The sequence below is a fragment of the Lacerta agilis genome, chromosome 13 (assembly GCF_009819535.1).
Source record: "Lacerta agilis isolate rLacAgi1 chromosome 13, rLacAgi1.pri, whole genome shotgun sequence".
NCBI classification, from domain to species: domain Eukaryota; kingdom Metazoa; phylum Chordata; class Lepidosauria; order Squamata; family Lacertidae; genus Lacerta; species Lacerta agilis.
Window position 1 is genome coordinate 7,905,252 of NC_046324.1, and position 21,568 is coordinate 7,926,819.

The 21,568-nt window shown below is 49.2% G+C and overlaps 1 protein-coding gene across 1 annotated transcript in view; it reads left to right on the forward strand.

Annotated features, from left to right (window-relative positions):
• CD276 (CD276 molecule) overlaps positions 1-21,568 on the forward strand; it is a 42,958-nt gene that overhangs the window by 12,770 nt on the left and 8,620 nt on the right. The window contains exons 2-4 of the mRNA XM_033167291.1: positions 2,558-2,682; positions 8,828-9,178; positions 11,423-11,719. Of these exons, the coding sequence (XP_033023182.1) occupies positions 2,634-2,682; positions 8,828-9,178; positions 11,423-11,719 (697 nt within the window). The 5' untranslated portion in view covers positions 2,558-2,633. The remainder of the gene's footprint in view (positions 1-2,557; positions 2,683-8,827; positions 9,179-11,422; positions 11,720-21,568) is intronic.

The window sequence follows — 21,568 nt, forward strand, 5'->3', positions numbered from 1 at the left end:
CCAATTTTAAAGTAACCCATTTACACCCTTCCATCTAAGTCAAACCGAAATCTGAGTAGTCCAACTGAACTGAACTATTTTTTTTAAAAAAACCATTAAAATTAATTTATCACCTATTTTATCGCCCCATAATAGCTCTTAGTTATTTTCTGCATTGTCATAAATGAGCAGAGAACCATTCCTCTTCTTTGTAGATAGCACATTAATCAAAAACCTAGCGACCGTATGGGTTCTATTTGGTTCCTCGTCATTTAATAAATAAATTAATTTAGCATCCTGGGTTCCATCGTGGGTTTTCTTCAAAAGTGGAAACAAAAATTTGGACCGAGCTGCCGAATGAATTGGACAGCAAAAAAATATGTGCACAGGACTGGGGGAACATACCCAGCTGAGTTGCAGCTAGCGGAAGCCTGGCACACAACTTAGTGTGAGACAAATGAATCTCCTCACTGTTTGGATGTTTCCTCCGCAGCCACAATATCCTCCCCGCCCCCCCCCCTTGAAAAAACCTCCACAGCAAATGGGAGGAAGAGCAACCCAGCTGCAGCTACTTCCTGAGCTGGTAGCCCCTTCCATCCTTTTCTGTCTCCAGAGCCCCCAGGAATAGGATGCCTGCAGCTGTTTTCAAAAAGCATTTGCAGCCCACAACTGGGTCTTAGACCCATCAAGGCCTGCCAAATAATGGCCAGGTATTTAAAGGACTATTTTAGTAGAACAAAGAGAGGGGGGGGGAGGGAGGGAGAATGACTTTGGGGCTTTTAAAAGCCCAAGTTAGTTAACAGTCCCCCCCCCCCAATGATGGAGTTGAATTCTCAAGCATTGTAAACAATTCCTTATAACTTAACAACATAATGCAAATACAAGATGTAAGTGGGAACATGGACAAGAGAATGAATCATTCTTTCCTTTTACCTCGGAAATTCAGGAAATAGCACGCATGCTTACAGATTCTGAAATTGAATGAAGAAAACATGCACACCAAAGAAAGTAGTCTGTTTCCAAAAAGTAGGCAGGGTTGTAGTGCAGGGGAGGGGGAAAATGTATGTTATTTAGATCTTAGGAGACCATATCAGAAGGCGGTGGCCTCTTATTCGGAAGGTTGGATGGCCATCTGTCAGGGAATCCTTAGTTGTGATTCCTGCTTTGCAGGGGGTTGGACTAGATGACCCCTGGGATCCCTTCCAACGCTGCAGTTCTATGATTCTATCATTCTTATACTCCGTAAATAATAATAATAATAATAATAATAATAATAATAATAATAATTTATTTATTTATACCCCCACCCATCTGGCTGGGTTCCCCCAGTCACTCTGGTCGGCTTCCAACAAAATATTAAAATACAATAATCCATCAAACATTAAAAGCTTCCCTAAACAGGGCTGCCTTCAGATGTCTTCTAAAAGTCTGGTAGTTCTCTTTGACATCTGGTGGGAGGGTATTCCACAGGGTGGGTGCCACTACCGAGAAGGCCCTCTGTCTGGTTCCCTGTAGCTTGGCTTCTCGTAATGAGGGAACCGCCAGAAGGCCCTTGGCACCGGACCTCAGTGTCCGGTTAGATCGAAGGGGGTGGAGATGTTCCTTCAGATATACTGGACCAAGGCCGTTTAGAAGAAGAAGAGAAGAAGAGTTTGGATTTGATATCCCACTTTTCACTACCCGAAGGAGTTTCAAAGCGGCTAACAATCTCCTTTCCCTTCCTCCCCCACAACAAACACTCTGTGAGGTGAGTGGGGCTGAGAGACTTCAGAGAAGTGTGACTAGCCCAAGGTCACCCAGCAGCTGCATGTGGAGGAGCGGAGACGCGAACCCGGTTCACCAGATTACGAGTCTACCGCTCTTAACCACTACACCACACTGGCTTTAGGGCTTTAAAGGTCAGCACCAACACTTTGAATTGTGCTCAGAAACCTCTTTTGGCATTAAGCAGGATAGAAATTCCATTAATAACAATCATGTGTGCCTTACTGGTCCTTTGGCAATCTCTGACACAGCCAACGGGTCTTGCAGAAAGAGACTTTGTTTCGTTTCTGTGTCCTTGTTTTGTATAGAAATGCTGACATGGCACCATCAATGGGGCTGGGGATAGCACAGGACCACATCTTCCACTACCCCTGACCATTGGCCCTGCTGGCTGTAGCTGATGTGAGTTAGAGCCTGACAGTATCTGGAGGCCCACCGGTTTCCCAGCCCTGCTCTATAGAGAGAAGCTCCCTGCCCCAAAGAGATTCCAATCTAAAATCCGAAAGGGTCAGGGGGCTGCCGAGGGATAAGCAGAGGCAGGATGTGTGATTATTTCAGGAGTGGTGACGCTGCGACCCTCCATATGCTGTTGGACTACAGCTAATCTCATCCCTGACCATTGGGCCTGCTGACTGGGACCCTGGGGAGTTGGAGTCCAGCTGCATCACAGAGCGACAGGTTCCCCAGGTGTGCTTTGCCCCATCTTCTCTAGAAGTCCCCGAGGGTTATCAAAAAGAGCTGAGTAATCCAGAGATGGAATCGTCTTTTGAGGAGTCTGCATTCATGGTCCTTCCCCCCTTTTTTTTCCTCCTAGGAAGGTGTGAAGATTTGCACTCACTAAAATTGCATCCCAGCGCTCTGTCCCTAAGGGAACAAACATTGCCAGAAAGATGTGCTTCCAGTTGTGGATCGCTGGTCTTCTGCTGTCAGCTCTGGCTGGTAAGGGGTAGGGATGCTTGTGGGTTGTGCCTCTGCAAGATTCTGTCCTGGATTCGGGGGGGGGGGCTCTGATTTTCAGGAGTGAGACCCAGACCTTCACACATATTTCAAAACGTTTCCAGGATTTTGCAGGCTGGAAGAGAGGGGAAACTGAGGCTGTCTGACCATGCCCTGCTCTCTTGAGCCTTCGGTTTGTCCTCCGGTTCACAGGTGGCCAGGGATGAGAGAGTCTCCTATCTGAGACCCTGGACAATGGCTGCCAGTCAGAGTAAGCAATACAGTGGTACCTTGGTTCTCAAACGCTGAAAACCTGGAAGTAAGTGTTCCAGTTTTTGAACGTTTTTCGGAAGCCGAACGTCCGATGTGGCTGTTGGCTATTGTTTCCGGGGCGCCTGCAGCAATCGCCTTGGTTTCCAACATTTTGGAAGTTAAACGGACTTCCAGAACAGAATAAGTTTGGCATTTTTTTTTTTTTTGCTATTTATTTTGCGTTTTTGTTTTTGAGGCTTTTTCGGTTAATTTGTTTTTTGTGCCTGTGCGGAACGCAGTTCAGCTACTGATTGATTGATTGATTGATTGTGTGACTGAGGAAATGGATAAAAGCCCCTCATCCAAACAATGACCATCATCAGTGCAGGTAAGAAAAAATTTAAATTAAAATTTTTATCATCTGCAATACTCTCTTAATTATTTTATAGTGCAGTACATTGATTATTGCTTTCATTTTATGGATCATTGGTCTCATTAGATAGTAAAAATTCATGTTAAATTGTTAAAGGGGTTGTTTTTAAAAGCCTGGAATGGATTAATCCACTTTGCATTACTTTCTGTGGGAAAGTGTGCCTTGGTTTTGGAACGCTTTGGTTTTGGAACGGACTTCTGGAACGGATTAAGTTTGAGAACTGAGCTACCACTGTACTGGGTTAGGTGGCTCATGAGCCTGGTTCAGTGCAAAATAGTTTCATACAGGTGAAACTCGAAAAATTAGAATATCATGGAAAGGTTCATTTCTTTCAGTAATTCAACTTAAAAGGTGAAACTAATATGTGAGATAGACTCATGACATGCAAAGTGAGTTATGTCAAGCCTTTATTTGTTATAATTGTGATGATTATGACATACAGCTGATGAGAACCCCAAATTAACAATTTCAACTTTGGGGTTTTCATCAGCTGTTTGCCATAATCATCACAATTATAACAAGCAAAGGCTTGACATATCTTGCTTTGCATGTCTTGAGTCTATCTCATATATTAAACTCCAGTAGCTAATGAAAACAATTGCTTACATAAATGGACTTTTCCACGATATTCTAATTTTTCAAGTGTCACCTGTACATTAACTCAGGACTGAGGAACTCCAGGCAAAGGCACTAAGTGTGGTTTGCGGCCTTCTGCAACTCTCCTCCCTTTCCAGGTTGGAAAGGAATATTACACAGGGTTTTGCATGTAGCTGAATAGAAAACTCAGAAAACCCAATTGGGAGCCCTCCTCTCTGGAGTTTACGTTGGCTTGGGAGAACATCTGGAGGAGGAGATTTAGGCGGAAGCAGGAGGGGCCGAGAGCTAGTCTTTGCAACGTCCCCTGCATGCTCTCAGCTTGTATGCTATATTCTTGAATAAAAATCTGGCTTCAGTTTGAGTCTCCAAGTCTCCGTTCTGACCTGCTGATGATCCAGCCCTGACACTCAGGGGTAGAGCATCTGCTTTGCATGCAGAAAGCCCCAGGTCCAACCCCTGGCATCTCCAGGAAGGGCTGGGGGAGACAGCCTTCCCGAAACCCTGGAGAGATGCTGCCAGTCAGTGCAGGCAGCACTGAACTAGGTGGACCATTGGTCTGAGTCAGCAGAAGGCAGCTTCTGATGTTCAGTTAGCTGTATGACTGGGTTTTTATGTAAATTTGGGATCTGTCCGGGATACACACACACGGGAGTAGTCGTACTCTGCAGTGATGTCCAGCCCTCAGATAGAGAACTGTTCCCCATGATTTTCTTGGATGATGCTCAACGCTGATAGACAACGCACCACTCAGGTTCCTTTTGCCACGACTTGGTTCATAAAAGCAGAGCAAGGGTGACATCTAGTGTGCAAATGGAGGAACTTCCAGTCACCGTCTCTCCCCGCTACATAATAAGGCGACTGAGGCGAAGTCAAACTTGGGAATTGCTTAGAAACAATAACTAGCCTGTTTAGTAATATGCACTATGGGTAGTCAGACGCTTCCTTACTCTCGACCTGCTCACCAGGGGAAGGAAAGCGTTCCCTGTAATTTCAGATTAAACAATCACTGTTTCTTGGAGAAATATTTCTGTATTTGGGTGTATTTGCATAGGCAGTTGCTCCTGAACTTACCACAGTTTTGCTGGAGAACATGCCTCTGCTTTGGGTCACACAGTGCATGATTAAACAATGGAATTAATTATCTCAAGGTTCATTTCTGTTTAAAAATGCAGCAATATTGGTCTTTTGGCCGTAGTAAGGGCACAGAGAATCCATTTACGTTGTCCAGTTGTCAAATCCCATATAGTGGGTATATAGTTTAAAATAAGAATATCCTCTGAAAATGTTAGCTTTTTCGCACAGTCATGTTTATATAATCCACTACGTTCTCCCAAGACTTAGTAAGTGCAGGACATTGTAAAAACCTGTTTTAAAGAAGCATTATACTTATTAAAGGTAAAGGCACCCCTGACCATTAGGTCCAGTCTCGGACAACTCTGGGGTTGCAGCGCTCATCTCGCTCTATAGGACGAGGGAGCAGGTGTTTGTCTAAGCCACTTCTGGCGAACCAGAACAGTGCATGGAAACACCGTTTACCTTACCTCCGGAGTGGTACCTATTTATCTACTTGCACTTTGACGTCTTTCATACTGCTAGGTGGGCAGGAGCAGGGACCGAGCAAAGGGATCTCTCCCTGTCGCGGGGATTCAAACCACCAACCTTCTGATTGGCAAGCCCTAGGCTCTGTGGTTTAGACCACAGCGCCACCTGCGTCCCATTATCCTTATTACATCTCCAATAAAATGCTGTTCTAGACAGTCCTGTTCTATACAAACGTATTGGAGTCCAATAAATTCTAAAAAATGTTTTTTGTTGTATAAGTTGTAATTTAATGTCCATTTGTGGGAATTATAGTTTAGCCAGGCGTTGGCATACCACGCCGCTCTTGTCTAGATAGAGTAATTAGAATAATTAATATACAGTGTTGGCATACCACACTAAATTAGGTAAGCTACAGAGCTTCATTTGGCATACCATTTGGCTCTGTGGGCACCAAGTTGGGAAACACATGTTTAGGCAGAGCAGGAGAACAAAGGAATAGGTGGAAAAGTACTGGAGATCATGAGGTGTTTAGAGGAGGGGGTGAGTGATAGAGCTGTAAGCATGCATCAGGTCACGTACTGGATGAAGGGAGGAAAAGGTGTGTTATTAGGAGGGGCTTTCCATATTTGGTATCAGAAGGCACACCTTTCCTTATTTGGTCTTTGGAGTTCTCTGTGTATGTTAATGGTTAACCTAGCTGTGAGTTTTCAATAAAAGGAGCCCCCTAGAATGCTCTGGGCGGCCTTCCCTTCACATCATCCTGTTCATCGCGTCAGTTAATTTCCCACGATCAACAATATCTAATATTGGTTTTAATATCTAATATTCCATAACAACATCCATTGACACCTTTGCTATGGAAATTAAAACCATCGCCCATTGACTAGGTAATCCTGGTTGACAGGTAAAGTATACATCCCTTGCTCCACCCACTTTCGCCTCTAGCCCTGCCCACCCCCAGCATGTTGCCCCAAAAGTTTGCCCAGAAAGAAATGTGTCCCTTGTCCTGAAAAAGGTTCTTCGCCTCTGCTGCAGTGCTCTTACTCAGATGACACGATTAGATGAATTCCCAGAGGATAGCTCAGTTGGTTACAGCATGGTGCTGATAACGCCAAGATTGCAGGTGTCAGGAAACCCCCCCTCCCCGCGCTCGGTGGGATCGCGGGAGGGTCTGCAATATAGGGAACCCCCTGTGCATTTCACTAGCAGTTCCTCCCCCCTCCTCCTCCGGAAGCTACCATTCCTCCAGTGGGGAGGGGGAGTCGGAGGCAGGAAGGCGGTGCAAGGGCTCTGACAGGATCGCAGAGCCTCAGCATCGCAGGGATAGCGGGGAACGGGGTCAGGTTCCCACGCTCCTAAGGGGGAGGCAGGAAGGACGTGGCAGGGGCAGGCGGGGGTTCAGGATCCCTCTCCTTTTTTGCTGGCGAAAGAACCGGAAGAGGTCATTCCTGGACTCTGCAGAGTGAGGAGATGGACGTTGAAACTTTTGCTCCGCTGTAAATAAGGTGCACAATAAATAACTTAGCTTAGAAGTTCTGCGTTTGGCTGATTCTTCATGAGCAACCACTGAACGTCCTTACAGCAGGTTTGATCCCCATATGGGACAGCTGCATGTTCTTTGTTAGTTTTTGTCTGACACTCTCCTTTTTTTAAGGCTTCCCCTCCATCTGGTACAGAAAAGAGAGGGCAGATACACCCTGCAAAAGAAACCTCGAGCCTTTTGCTTGTTGCTGTCACCCGTACTTGATTGATGGAAGGTGGCTGTGGGCTTTGCACCTGCAGCTAATGCTATTGTCAGTGTCTAGTCCCCATGCTTCTTTCGTTTGTCTTTTAATCAGGAAAAAGTTGAAACACCTCCTGCTGGGCAGCAGGGGGTAGCAGTGCTCTGCCATGGCTCCTGTCTCCTTTTGGTCCCAGTGCTGTGTTCTGGAGCTGAAAGGGTCACACCGCTTGCTAATGCCATGCATTTCCCCTTTGATTCCTTTCCTCTGGATCGATTCCCATGCGGAGGGATGCTGCACTGTGTAGGTGGTGTCGTCGTTCAGGTTAGCCTTGAGGACCACGTAGTTCAGTATCAATGCAAGCAGGCCCTGGGCTGCCCAGACGACAAGACCCCTTTCTCTAAAGGAAAGCAGAGCAATACATCAGACACCAGCTTGGCTGCAGGAGTTGCTGGAAGGAGGTTTGCAGGGCAAACTCCACTGGATTTGTGTAGGTTTTCCTCCATAGCCTTTTCTTCTCCTGAAGATAATCCACGAGGCAGCGTAAGTTTAGGACCAGAGGTTTCCTTCTCGTTGGGCTCCCTTCCCAGGTTGACTAGCCCCATCTGCCCTTCACTTTCCTCTACAGGAAGGGGAGAACCTGTCCAGCAAACTGGGTAGTCCACTTTGAACTAGCAAAAAGTCCAGCACGCTTCAGCTGTGCCACTTTCTTCCCCCCAGTTTCCTGGGCTGTTAGCAGAGAATGACTTCAAAGAGTCTACTCATGCAGCAAGAAGCAGGTCTGTTGTGTAAGGCATTCGCAATAAATCTCTCTGCAGCCGTCTTCTTTCTTATCTCTGTTAGAAGCGTTTATTTACAGAAACATTACAACTCCTGGGAGAGGGCAACGGCATGCTTGCTCCCAGTACTGCAGAACATAAGAGAAAGGAAAAAACCACGCCCCAAACTCCAACTCCAGGAAGCAACAGAAACCCATTTATAGGCACACCCAGATTACAGCACGTCATGTGACCAGAGCAGTTTAACAGTTTAACCCTGTAGGTTCTGGAATATATCACAGAACCTGCCTTCTTGACTGTTGTATTCACTGTTGATCTCATCTGCTCCATCCACCAGGGCATGCCTTCACCTGCAGCAGAATCCCGCAACCCGCCAAAGATTTGAGACCCATCAGCTATCCTTACCGAGCTTTGCCACCCAGTCGAAGTCATTTCCTGGGTGTGGCCGCGGTCACATGCTGACAGCTTCTGGAAGCCACAGGCAAGAGCTGAGTGCAGGGTGGGGACCAAAGGTGGACAAACCACCCCAGAAGGAGCACGTCTGAGCTCCTTTGCCCCCCACCCCGCCAAGCGAGGATAGCTGCCTTGCTTCCCAACCTTGGCTTGCTGAGTGAGTGCAAGCTGTCGCTGGCACCGAACAGCAAACTCTGGTTTGCACAAACCAGGATGTAGCTAATACAGGCAATTCAGTTGCCGAGTGAGGAGGCCGTGAACGAGAGCACGAGGCTCGTTCCAGGGCTTGGTGTTTGTGTGACCTTCCCTTTTGCTGCCGAAATCTCACTTCTGTGTGCCTTCTCTCTCCCCGCCTCCCCCCTTGCAACCAGGAGCTGTAGAAATCGTGGTCCCCGACGATCCCGTGGTCACTCTCTTTGGCCGCGACGCGACTTTGTGTTGCTCCTTCTCCCCGGACGCCGACTTCAGCCTGGACGAGCTCAGTCTCATCTGGCAGCTTACAGACACCAAGAGGCTGGTGCACAGCTTTGCGGGAGGTCAGGACCAGCTGGCCAACCAAGGGAGGAGCTATACCAACCGCACGGCTCTCTTCTACGACCAGCTGCCCAGGGGCAACGTCTCTCTGCTGCTGCGCCGTGTCCGGATTGCGGACGAGGGAAGCTTCACGTGCTTCGTCAAAGTCCAGGGCTACAGCAGCGCGGCCGTCACGCTGCAGGTGGCAGGTGAGAGGGAGGGCACCAGGGCTCCCCTCCCTCAGAGAGTCCATAGGCCAGCGGTTCTCAAGCTCCCCCCCCCCCCGGGGACACCCTTTCAGAATAAAAATTTGCTCATGATGTACCAACATTTCTGTCGATAAGAAATGCATTGTAAAACAGGCAGAAACAGCCCCTAGCAGTGCTCGATTTGTAACACAGAATGCAACTACTTTATAATATGACTAGTGGTTTAAGCCCGTTACAATAACGGGCGCTAGAACATTTGTGGAGGGGGCTGGCCCCCCACCCCCCGCCAAAGCCTGCTTTAGCGGGAGGTCGGGGGTGGAGGAGGCAAACAGTGCTTTCTCCGCTTTAACGGAGAAGCCCTGCTTGCCCGCCCCGCCCCCCGCCAAAGCCTGCTTTAGCGGGAGGTGGGGGGGTGGACAAATCCGGAGCCAGCCACCCTCTGCGCGCGTGCGCGCCTTGCCCTCCGTCTGGGATCCCCGGCGCAAGAGGCGCCTCCGCTGCGGGGCTGCTGACTTGCTGCCGGTGCTCCTGCTGCCTGGCCTCGCCTCTCCGCCGGCCATGTCTCCATGACAGTGGGCTCGTGTGGGCGGAGGGAGCAGGGGAGCCCGGGGCTTCCGCGGGCAGAGCAGGCCTCAACTCTTCCCCATCCCCCTCGCTCTCCGCCAGGCTCGCCCCCCCTGCTGCCAACCCCCTCAGAGCCAGCGGCAGCAGCAGCAGCGCCATGCAGGCCAATGGGGCAGGAGGGGGTCAGCAGCAACAGGCTCTCGTCGCGGCAGGAGCAGCAGCGTGGCCTCCTTTCTCGGCCTCCCCGGGCCACTGGAGAGCCAGCGTTCTAAATGAACCGCCCCGCTTCAACTGTCGCTGCTGCTCCCATCCATGTCTCTCCATCCAATCCCTGTGTCCCTGGGGCACATGCGCAGTAGCGCAAACCCAGAGACACACGGACTGGACGCAGAGACACTTGCATTTTATATATATAGATCACGGGACACCTAGAAAGTATAAAACCATGCAGCTACATATTCTGCAAATAAAAAATAACAATATTTTGATACTATATCTGTTTTATGCCCAGTATACCTGAAGGAGCATCTCCACCCCCATCGTTCAGCCCCGACACTGAGGACCTCCTATGAGGACCTTCTGGCTGCTCCCTCACTGGGAGAAGTGAGGTTACAGGGCCTTCTTGGTAGTGGCACCCACATTGTGGAACACCCTCCCATCAGATGTCAAGGAAATATCTGACTTTTAGAAGACATCTGAAGGCAGCCCTGTTTAGGGAAGTTTTTAATGTTTGATGTTTTATCGTGTTTTCAATATTCTGTTGGGAGCTGCCCTGAGTGACTGGGGAAACCCAGCCAGATGGGCAGGGTATAAATAATAAATTATTACTATTATTATTATGCTATACCACACTAAAATATTTAAGTGTTGATTGTCCTGGAATCTTCCTGCCACACTTGCCACCCTCTCCTGCCACACCAGAGCAGAGGAGGAATGGTGGAGACCGCCTCCCCATCCTAGCCCTTCCTGGGAGGAGGAAGAGGAAGACAGGATAGATTTACAACAGGGGGTTGAGGAAGGACACAGCTCAGAGGCAGATGAGGGTCAAAGCTGGGAAATCATGGGAGAGCCGGAACAACACCCAGCTGAAACACCATTAGAAAGAATTCCAGACCCTCCATCTCCCAGAACCCGGCAAGCCTTAAAAGTAGGAGAGCAAAGAGCTCAAAGGCAGAGGGCACGTAGCAGCACCCGTAGAAGTGATGAATGAAGAAGTGGGAGAGATAGGGGTGGAGATTCACTCGGGACAACGCCATTATCCAAGAGGCTGGGTTCTGGAGCCTCTCTCTGTAAATACTGAAATAAAAAAGGACGGTAAGAAACTTTTCCTTGTCTTTATACTTTCCCGGGCAACCAGCCGGGAGCTGCTGACAGCATCCTGACAGCTACATCACGCACTTTGAGAACCATTGCTACAGGCTGAGTCTTGGTCCCCCTCCCCAATCTTGCATTTAGTCCCTTACATTTCTCCATCAGTTTGCAATTCTTTAAACAGGAAAAAGATCACAAGGATTCCTTAGCATTCCAGTGAAATTTCTTTGCTAATGTATGCAATTTATTGCAAGCAATATAATGCATTTGGTATAATGTGAGTTTTTAATGTTACCTTTGTTAATATACGATAGGGATGTACTTATTAAATTTGCGGGCTGAACAGCATCCCACCTCCTCATCTTCCAGCTTTCTACTCCAAGCCCAACTTGAACCTGGAGCCCAACAAGAACCTGAAGCCGGGAGACCTGGCCACTGTGATATGCCACACCTCTTCCGGCTACCCTGAGGCGACGGTGCTGTGGCAAGATGGCCGCGGCAACAACATAACGGAGAACATCACCACCTCCCAGGTGGCCAACGAGCAGGGCCTCTTCGACGTGCGGAGCATCCTGCGGGTGGTGCTGGAGCCCAACAGCACCTACAGTTGCTTAGTGAGGAACCCTTTGCTGCGGCAGGAGACCCACGCCTCTGTCACCATCACAGGTCAGCTCTGGCAGCCGGGTGGGGTGGGAGCAGGGAGGGGAGAATGGCTGGGGGCTGGCATGCGGCTGGGGGTCTCTGCGTGAGAAAGGTCTGGCTGTTGCTCGGGAAAGCCATCGGACATGGGTTGGCAAACTAACGCCCGCGAGCCGGATAAGGCCCAATTGCCTTCTAAATCCGGCCCGCAGACGGTCCGGGAATCCAGGCAGTTGGCATAGCGCACGAACACAATGGTTTTTGCGACTCGGCCAGGCTGGGGGGTCAAAAGTGAGGTGGGTGGCTGTCGAGACAAGCCCCTTCTCCGTCTGTTGCGTGTGCGCAGCAATCTTTTCTTCCGGGGTGGGGAAGAGGGAAAAGGAGCCACAGTTTGGATTTCCACCATGGAGCTGCTGGTGACTGACCTGCGGTGGCAGGGGCTCGGAGGCGCCTGCTGGTGTTTGTGGCAGCAGTGCTCCCCGCCAGAGGAAGCGGGGAGCTGCACTCCAAATCAGTTCTGCGCTTTGCTGGGGAGGCCGCTTGTTAGTTGCACGGTGCGAGACATGGAGAGGTAAATAGCCGCCGCCGCCTCGCCTTCCCTCACGCGGGGAAAAGAACGTTTTTGATTGAGTGGCGCCGGCTTGACTTAGCGTGGCCAATGGTCGAGAGGAAGCTTTTCCCTTCACCCACGCATGCGCACACGCTCTCCAGGGCTGACAGGAATGGCGCACTTACCTCAGCCCCCCTCCCCACCTTACGAGATAATTAATAACCGTCAGTGCGTAAAACACAAAGGAAGCGTCGTGGGTGTATCAGGGAACCACCACCCCCCATCACATTTGGGCAACGTTGGGGTTGGTCCCAAAAAGGGGTTTTGCAAAAAATGCGGGTCATAATCGTGGCAACATATTGTCCGGCCCCCCACAGCGTCCGAGGGACAGTGGACCGGCCCCCTGCTGAAAAAGTTTGCTGACCCCTGCCATAGGATCAAGACAAGAGGTGGGGGAAGGGATGCCTCTTGCCAACCCTCTGCAATGCAGGAATCGCAGCTCAGGAATCCCTATATATAAAATTAAATGTTCTGTTTTACAATTTAAAATACTCATTTTACCTCCTTAAGATATCAATGACTTCCCTTCTTCTCTTTCCATGGTTCATTTTACATATCATAAATCCCTGCATATTTTACAAAAAACCCATACCCATCAGTATTCCATTACTGCATCCATCAAAACTTATTTACATTGTTTAATTTATCTTAATGCTGCCAGCGTTTTCAGCTGTACACAATTATTTCCCATATCTGTATATATAAAATCCTTCAAGCTGCATGTTTGTTTATTCTCGCCTTTCTCCGTAACCGCTTAGCCAGTTCTGTTCAAATTTGGACACAACGTTCCATGGCCATATAGGAGGGATCATATGTACTTACATTGTACAAATACCACACCATTCCCGGGTAAAAATGTGAATTTGTGCAAGCAAATCTAGCGCCCTCCAGTGGACATCAAAGAGCACAGCAGTCATCTCATTTCACCTCCACACCCCACCCGCCTCTGGCCCCTCCTCCTGCTCCCCCTACATCATCACCACCACCCTCCCCCTACACCTCCTCCTCCTCCAAACCACCGGAGAAGTGGGGGGAGGGGTAGACGGCAATGGCGGTGGGGTGTGTGGGGGTTGCTGGGGGGAGGGGAGCAAAACGCCTCCCCCCCGGGGACATGGGTTGGGTTGGTTGGGAGGGTCCCCAGACTCACCAAGACACATACGGAGCCCTGCAGACGATTCCCCAGCCAAATAGAGCACATGGGAGGCAGAAGGCCAGGTGTGGTGGTGCTAGGATCCAGGAGGGTCGCAAGACTGTAAAGCCGGGCATGGAGACAACTGGAGTACGGGGGGATTGCTGGGGGGAGGGGAGTGAAACGCCTCCCCCCGGTCCGTAACATGGGTGTGTGGGTGTGTGTGTGTGGTTGGGAGGGTCCCTAGCCTCAAAAAGACACATATGGAGCCCTGGAGGGAAGGAGGATTCCCCAGCCAAAGAGAGCACATGGGATGCAGAAAATCAGGTGCCGTAGTGCTAAGATCGGGGAGGGTCACGAGACCATAAAGCCGGGCCGTGGAAAAACAACTCAGAAACTCGAATACCAGTAATAATAAGTTGTGTGTGGAGGAAGCCGAAAACGGGGGGGGGGGGGAGAGGAGAGCAGGCAGGCTGAACTTCACCGAGAAAAGGTGTGGGGAAACATACGCTTTCTCTTTTATACTGTCCCTTCATTTTATGTTTCACCAAATCAGCCACAGCAACGCGTGGCTGGGTCAGCTAGTATCCAATAAACGTTTTCCAATCTTCTTCAATTCACTTTCAATATTATTATTATTTTTTACAATTTACTTCCCATCCTTAGATCCATGATGTCCCAGTTGTTTTCCTTTATCAGCTGCCACAGCTGCCATTTATTGTATTATAACACATGTCACAGCCGTTTCTTTGTTCTCCTTCCTATTATTCAAATCCTGCTTGTGATTACATTTGAGTATCTCTTTTCCCCCCTTGCATAGTCTGAAAAGAACCTCCAGCAGAGTTCTCATCTTTTTGATCTCTTATTTCTGCCGCCAGCTTCGCCATCTCTGCAGAGTCTATTATCTTTCACTTTAAAACCCATTCATTCTTCTTTCGTTGGGACTTCTTTAGAAACCTCCAATGAATGAGCTTCAAAACCTTCAATGAAGGACAGCCCGCCAGCTTCCCAGGTGGTCGGTTCCACTGTTGGACAACTCTTATTGTCAGAAAGTTCTTCCTAATGTTTTGTCGGCTAGTGGCCCATCTAGTCCAGCGCCCTGTTTGGATAGACAGGTGTAAAGTCCTCGGTTACTTGCTCATGTTGTTGTTCAGTCGTTCAGTCATGTCCGACTCTTCGTGACCCCATGGACCAGAGCACGCCAGGCACGCCTATCCTTCACTGCCTCCCGCAGTTTGGCCAAACTCATGTTAGTAGCTTCGAGAACACTGTCCAACCACCTCATCCTCTGTCGTCCCCTTCTCCTTGTGCCCTCCATCTTTCCCAACATCAGGGTCTTTTCCAGGGAGTCTTCTCTTCTCATGAGGTGGCCAAAGTACTGGAGCCTCAACTTCAGGATCTGTCCTTCTAGTGAGCACTCAGGGCCGATTTCCTTGAGAATGGATAGGTTTGATCTTCTTGCTTTATTGTGCAAACTATGTACAGTGCAGAGCTAATAAGTTCATGTCTGTATCAAGCATTGTCAGAATCTGGGAATGGCCCCTTCTGGTTCTGACCCCAACAAAAGAGTTTCAGTATACGGAAACCCCGCCTCCCATCCTTTCGTTTCACCCCTCGACGCCTTTGGGGTGCCAGAAGCTGTGCGTCTCCTTCATTGCCCCTTGAACTAGTGGAGTGCAGGGTCTCTCCAGCATCCTCAGAGCCTCTTCCCTCCATACCCTGAAATGCATACCACTCCTCCCTGGAAGCCTCGCTGCTTCCTCTGCTGCCAGAGGAGGTGCTGCTGGTCAGGTGGGGCCGGGGCTCTCTGTAGCATCCCGAGAGCCCTTCCACCACCTTGCGCTGCACCGGGGACAGTTCCCTGACAACAGGTGTTTGTAGAGAAACTTGCCAAATCTGCAAACATAGAATTTATAACAATTGCTCTGCATAGTTCTGTCTCTGCTCGTATCTACTGCCTGCTTGTGGCCGCTGGAAGGTTATCTGGAAGATAGTGTGGCCCCTGCACTGAAAAGGTTTTCCCACCCCAACTTTCACCCTGCCTTTGATTTGAAAGCTGAAGAGGTAACCTCTCTCCCTGACTCCCTTCCTTCCACTCGGTCTCGGTCCAGTATACCTGAAGGAGCGTCTCCACCCCCATCGTCCAGCCTGGATACTGAGGTCCAGCGGCGACGGCCTTCTGGCAGTTCCCTCACTGCGAGAAGCCAAGTTACAGGGAACCAGGCAGAGGGCCTTCTTGGTAGTGGCACCCGCCCTGTGGAACGCCCTCCCACCAGATGTCAAAGAGAACAACAACTACCAGACTTATAGAAGACATCTGAAGGCAGCCCTGTTCAGGGAAGCTTTTAATGTTTGATGGATTATTGTATTTCAATATTTTGTTGGAAGCCGACCAGAGTCTTTTGTGTTCCCTCCCATGATCCGGGACAGAATTTCTGAACAGGTCCCAGCCCTGTTGCCTCATCCAAGCCCTCATTGATCTGCATTATTTGGGCTGTGGTTAACTCAGTGCTCGAAATGCCCTGGCTGGCTGTCGGCAGGCACTCGGGAGCGGATGTTTGATGGCTCTTGCAGGGCTCTGGGATGCTGCTACTGCCTGGTGACAAGCTCCAGGAATAAGAGCACGGGAGAGGCAGATGCCGAAACAACTCATAAATAACGGCAGCAGGGGCACTTTATGAAGCGCTGTTTATTGTACAGGACGTTCCTTCGGCAGGGCTGCTTCTCTGGCCATTAATGTCTTGATTCTATGTAAGAGTTTTCAGTGCTGTTTATTCCAGACAGCCTTAGTGTGGAGGGAGGCTCCTAGAACTTGTGCAGTGAAAGGGATGGTTTGAGGGTGGGAGAAAGTGGAGAGGAGAAAGGGCTGGGCACAGGGAGCTCATAGTTCTGGACCAAACACTTGTCATCCGGGTGCGTATGGAAGGAGTGGGGTCATCTGTTGTTCCACTTTCCATTCTTCTCATCCCTGATCCTTGGCTTTGCTGGCTGGGGCTGACAGAAGTTGGAATCCGTCTGTAGACCTGGGCGATATGCTGGTAAATTGTCTGAAACTGGTATGGTGTTCATGTTACGATACCAGTTTCAGACATTTTGAGCTGGAAGTGCATCGTGGTGGCTGGGGTGCCGTGATGTATTCCCAGCAGACGGCAAAGGCACAGGCAGGCAGGGAGAGGTGCGATCCAGGGAGGTATGGGGGCTTGCTCAGCAGGGCTGGGCGATGTATCTTGGCTGCTTCTTCCTCCCCTAAGGTGGGGTGGAAGAAGAAGCCGAGATACATCGCAGACATCGCAACGTATTAGCATATCACAGTATTTAGAGCCAGTGTGGTGTAGTGGTTAAGAGTGGTAGACTTATAATCTGGTGAACCGGGTTCGCATCTCCACTCCTCCACATGCAGCTGCTGGGTGACCTTGGGCTAGTCACACTTCTTCCTTCGGGTAGTGATAAAGCGGGATATCAAATCCAAACTCCTCCTCCTCCTCCTCCTCCTCCTCTTCTTCTTCTTCTTCTTCTTCTTCTTCTTCTTCTTCTTCTTCTTCTTCTTCTTCGCTGTTGATATATTGATGCTGAGGGACCCAGGTGGCACTGTGGGTTAAACCACAGATCCTAGGGCTTGCTGATTAGAAGGTTGGTGGTTCGAATCCCTGTTCCGGAGCCCCGTTCGAATCATGAGCAGTCCGCAACCTGCAGCGCCACTTCTGTGCACACGCGGGTCGCGATTCTGCGCTTCTGCACATGTGCATGACGTCATTTGACGCACCTGCGCTTGCGCTAACCACCAAACCCGGAAGTAACCCGTTCCGGTACTTCCGGGTTCGGCGCGTTCGTAACCCGCAGCGAACACAACATGAGGTACGACTGTATAAAGAGGGCGCCAGGCAAGCCTCCCTGGGGAGAGCATTCCACAAACGGAGCCACTGCAGAAAAGGCCCGTTCTCATGTTGCCACCCTCTGGACCTCTCGTGGAGGAGGCACATGAAGAAGAGCCTCAGATGACGATTGTAGGGTCCTAGTAGGTTCATATGAGGAGAAGTGGTCCTTGAGGTATTGTGATCCTGAAATGGATTAGAAGCCAGCATGGAATTATCCCAGGAGTTCAGAACTTCCAAAACAGAGGCTTTCCCCTCTGGTCCTATTAGCACACCATATGGAGGAATTATGCACCAGCCTGAGGATGATTCCTGAATCTAGCTGCAATCGCCGCTGAGACTCGCTCCATTCTTCCCCTCCCTTGACAAATATAACTCGTAAGTTCTGAGAGACGGGGGCCTGTCTCTTTTGCTTATGCTGAGCATTCTGTGCATTGATGCCCTCTCTATTCCCTAACCTAGTGCCTTCCATATGTTAACTGAGCTACAACCTCCCATCTTGCCTGACTGTTGTCCATGCCGGTTGGGGCTGATGGGAGTTGAACTCCAACAGTATCCAGATGGTGCCAGCTTGGGAGAGCCTGCCTTCTATAAGTGATAGAATCATAGAATTGTAGCATTTGAAGGGACCCTTAGGGTCATCTAGTCCAACCCCCTACAATGCAGCAATCTCAGCTAAAGCATCCATGACAGGATCACCATCCAACCTCTGCTTTAAAACCTCAAGGGAAGTAGATTCCACAACCTCTGGTGGGAGATCTTTCCTTGGCTCAGATCACAGCCGACTGCTTAGTATAGCGTCTTGGATTTTAGACGGATGTTGTCTACCTTTTATAAAACTTTCCAGAGGTCAAGCATGCCTGTGCTTGTCTTCTCTTTTAAAAAGGGTCTGCTTTATAATATTGCCCTGTGCTAAAGCTTAGGGACGTGGGTGGCGCTGTGGGTTAAACCACAGAGCCTGGGGCTTGCCGATCAGAAGGTCAGCAGTTCGAATCCCCGCAACAGGGCGAGCTCCCGTTGCTCGGTCCCTGCTCCTGCCAACCTAGCAGTTTGAAAGCACGAAAGTGCAAGTAGATAAATAGGTACCACTCCAGCGGGAAGGTAAACGGCGTTTCCGTGTGCTGCTCTGGTTCACCAGAAGTGGCTTAGTCATGCTGGCCACATGACCCAGAAGTTGTACGCCGGCTCCCTCGGCCAATAAAGCGAGATGAGCGCCACAATCCCAGAGTCGTCCACGACTGGACCTAATGGTCAGGGATCCTTTTACCTTTTAAACCTTATTGGGTTTCAGGTTAGGATCAATATGGCAGTTCAGTCCTGCCTATGTTTGCTTAGAACAGCCTTCCTCCAACTTTTGACAACAACTCCCATCATCCTTGACTATTGGCCATACATGGGAGTTGGAGTCATACAGTTTTCCAGGTAAATATGTTTAGGATTGCAGTTTTTGCAGTAGAAAACACGGATCGGTGGGATTTACTCCTTGGTAGGCGTATATAGGAGTGCAGCCATTGATCTTTGATGGAAGTTCGATCTCCCTGTGAAATCCTGTTCACATGACTTCCCCCGGTTCTTCCGTGTGGCTTCCGGTTGTCGTCACGCCATCTCAACTTTTATAGACACCCTGAAGCTCTTTGTAACCTTGTTCACTTGCAGGTAACATTAATTAGTGTTTAATTATCCTTGGCACAGCAATTGCTGGCTTGTGAAGGAGGGTCCCTCAAGGAACATAAACCTTTTGGCTAAATGCATGGCGCCACTTGAATGGCGATGGAGAATGGCTGGGCCTCGCTACACCTGGCAAAACACCCTTTCTTGGGTGCAGCCTAAACAGTATGGCAGCCACGGCTGTTAAAGAGATGCTTATGGTAGCCCTGTATCGCAAAGGTGCAATTGTGTGGTGTATGTGTATGCGTGTGTTTGCATTTCTCCTGGAACTCTATATGGAATTCTGCACCTCTCACTTTCTGCAACCTGAAAACTCAAATTCTGCGATGGGAATACATTTTACGTAAACTTAGCAGCATCACAGATTGTTTAATCTCTGTGGTTTGGTTTGGTTTTTAAAAAATAGTTTTACTGTGGTTTTTAGTTTAGCTGCCTTTTAAATATCTGAACCAGGAGATGGTTGGGCTGAACCCACGGCCTGCCCTAGGGGCTGCTGGTGAGAAAGGAATCATAAAATCATAGAGTTGGAAGAGACCACAAGGGCCATCCAGTCCAACCCCCTGCCAGGCAGGAAACACCATCAAAGCATTCCTGATAGATGGCTGTCAAGCCTCTGCTTAAAGACCTCCAAAGAAGGAGACTCCACCACACTCCTTGGCAGCAAATTCCACTGCCGAACAGCTCTTACTGTCAGGAAGTTCTTCCTAATGTTTAGGTGGAATCTTCTTTCTTGTAGTTTGAATCCATTGCTCCGTGTCCGCTTCTCTGGAGCAGCAGAAAACAACCTTTCTCCCTCCTCTATATGACATCCTTTTATATATTTGAACATGGCTATCATATCACCCCTTAACCTTCTCTTCTCCACGCTAAACATACCCAGCTCCCTAAGCCATTCCTCATAAGGCATCGTTTCCAGGCCTTTGACCATTTTGGTTGCCCTCCTCTGGACACCTTCCAGCTTGTCAGTATCCTTCTTGAACTGTGGTGCCCAGAACTGTGGCGCTTGAACTGTGGTGCCCAGGAATAGCACTCTGCACATATTACATATATAAAGGCATTTCCTTCTTCTTTTTCGCCTTTACTTTTATTTTACAAAAGTGCCAAGTAAATCTTGGCAAACACACAAAACACCAGGATACTCTCAGAACAATATATGTGCACGTGAGATGGACGGATTGTATTTTGTCCTTGTATCTATCAATGGACACCAGAAATCTTCAGCCCTATTTGAAAGCCATAGCTTGGTGCAAGACCAATGCTTGGTGTAAGACCAATGAGTAGCCATGTCCTGAACACCAGATGTGCTCACTAGCCTTGCCCCTAGCACCCACCCCTTATTTGTGGACGCCAGTGGGTAGGGCTAATCTGCACTTTTGAATAGGAGAGAGGTGGCAAACCTTTTATTTACTTATTTTAGCCTGAAGGCCACGTTCCCTTCTGAGTGTGCCAGTGGTGTGAGAGGCAAAAGTGGACAGAGACATGCATCTAAATTCAACATCTCTAAAACAGGCTGGCTTCTACTTGCGCACTGCTCTCTGTGTCTCCCCATCCTGACAAGCAAGACGCAATATCAGAGTTCCAGGACATGTTCCAGCCAGGCAAAAACATTCCAGGAGGATGCAAAGCAGGGCTGGTGAGCGGTTTAGCCTGGGGAGAGTCTGGAAGGCCTGATACAGATGGCTGCGCTCGTTGGAAATATTGGTGCATATGAGTTTGCACAGTTCCAATCCTTCTTCCCTTGCCCTCTTCTTGGCGTACATGGAATTGCTGCCTATGCAGGAGATTGGTCCTGTTTTAAAGTGCCTTTAGCCGAGACTCCCTTCTCTAGCAAAGTGTGACAATCAGCATCTATTTGAATTTATTAGCATAATTATTTAAAGGTTAATGAAGTGTTTTACAGGGTAATTTCAACCTGCTGTTTCCTTGCCTTCCCTGGTGTATCCGCTGGCCCTGTAGAAAGGCAGCGATTGGATGCATCCATTTGACCCCTGACTCCCAAAGTCTGAGCGAACCATTGTCTTTCCACCAGCTCTTATTGGGCGGGGGAATTTTGGCTCCTGAACGTGCAAAAGTACACGATTGACTCCAGTTTTGCAGGGAGTGTCCCCTTATTCTCCACTTCTCCAGCTGATTCTGCTTCTTCCACCCCAGAAGCCCTTTAACGAAACTTAAGAAGCACATTCATCAAAATTCTGGACATCGCCGTCTGTGTGCAAGGCTTATCCATCCCATTTGTACAATTTGAATTTGCTTGATTTCTCCTGCTCTGGAGGGTAGGACTCAAAACCATTGGCTTTAAGTTACAAGGAAGGAGATTCTGCCTAAACACCAGGGAGAACTTTTTGGCAGTAAGAGCTGTTCGACCGTGGAATGGTCTCTGTCAGGAGGTTGTGGACTCTCCTTCCCTGGAGGTTTTAAAGCAGAGGTTGGATGGCCATCTGTCATGGATGCTATAGCTGAGTTTCCTACATTACAGGGGTTTGGATGAGATGACCCTTGGGGTTCCTTCCTCTACGATTCTATGATTCTACCCCTACCTTTCTTCCAAGAACTTCAAGGTGACAGGTATAGTTCTTTCCCAACCACCCCTCTCAACA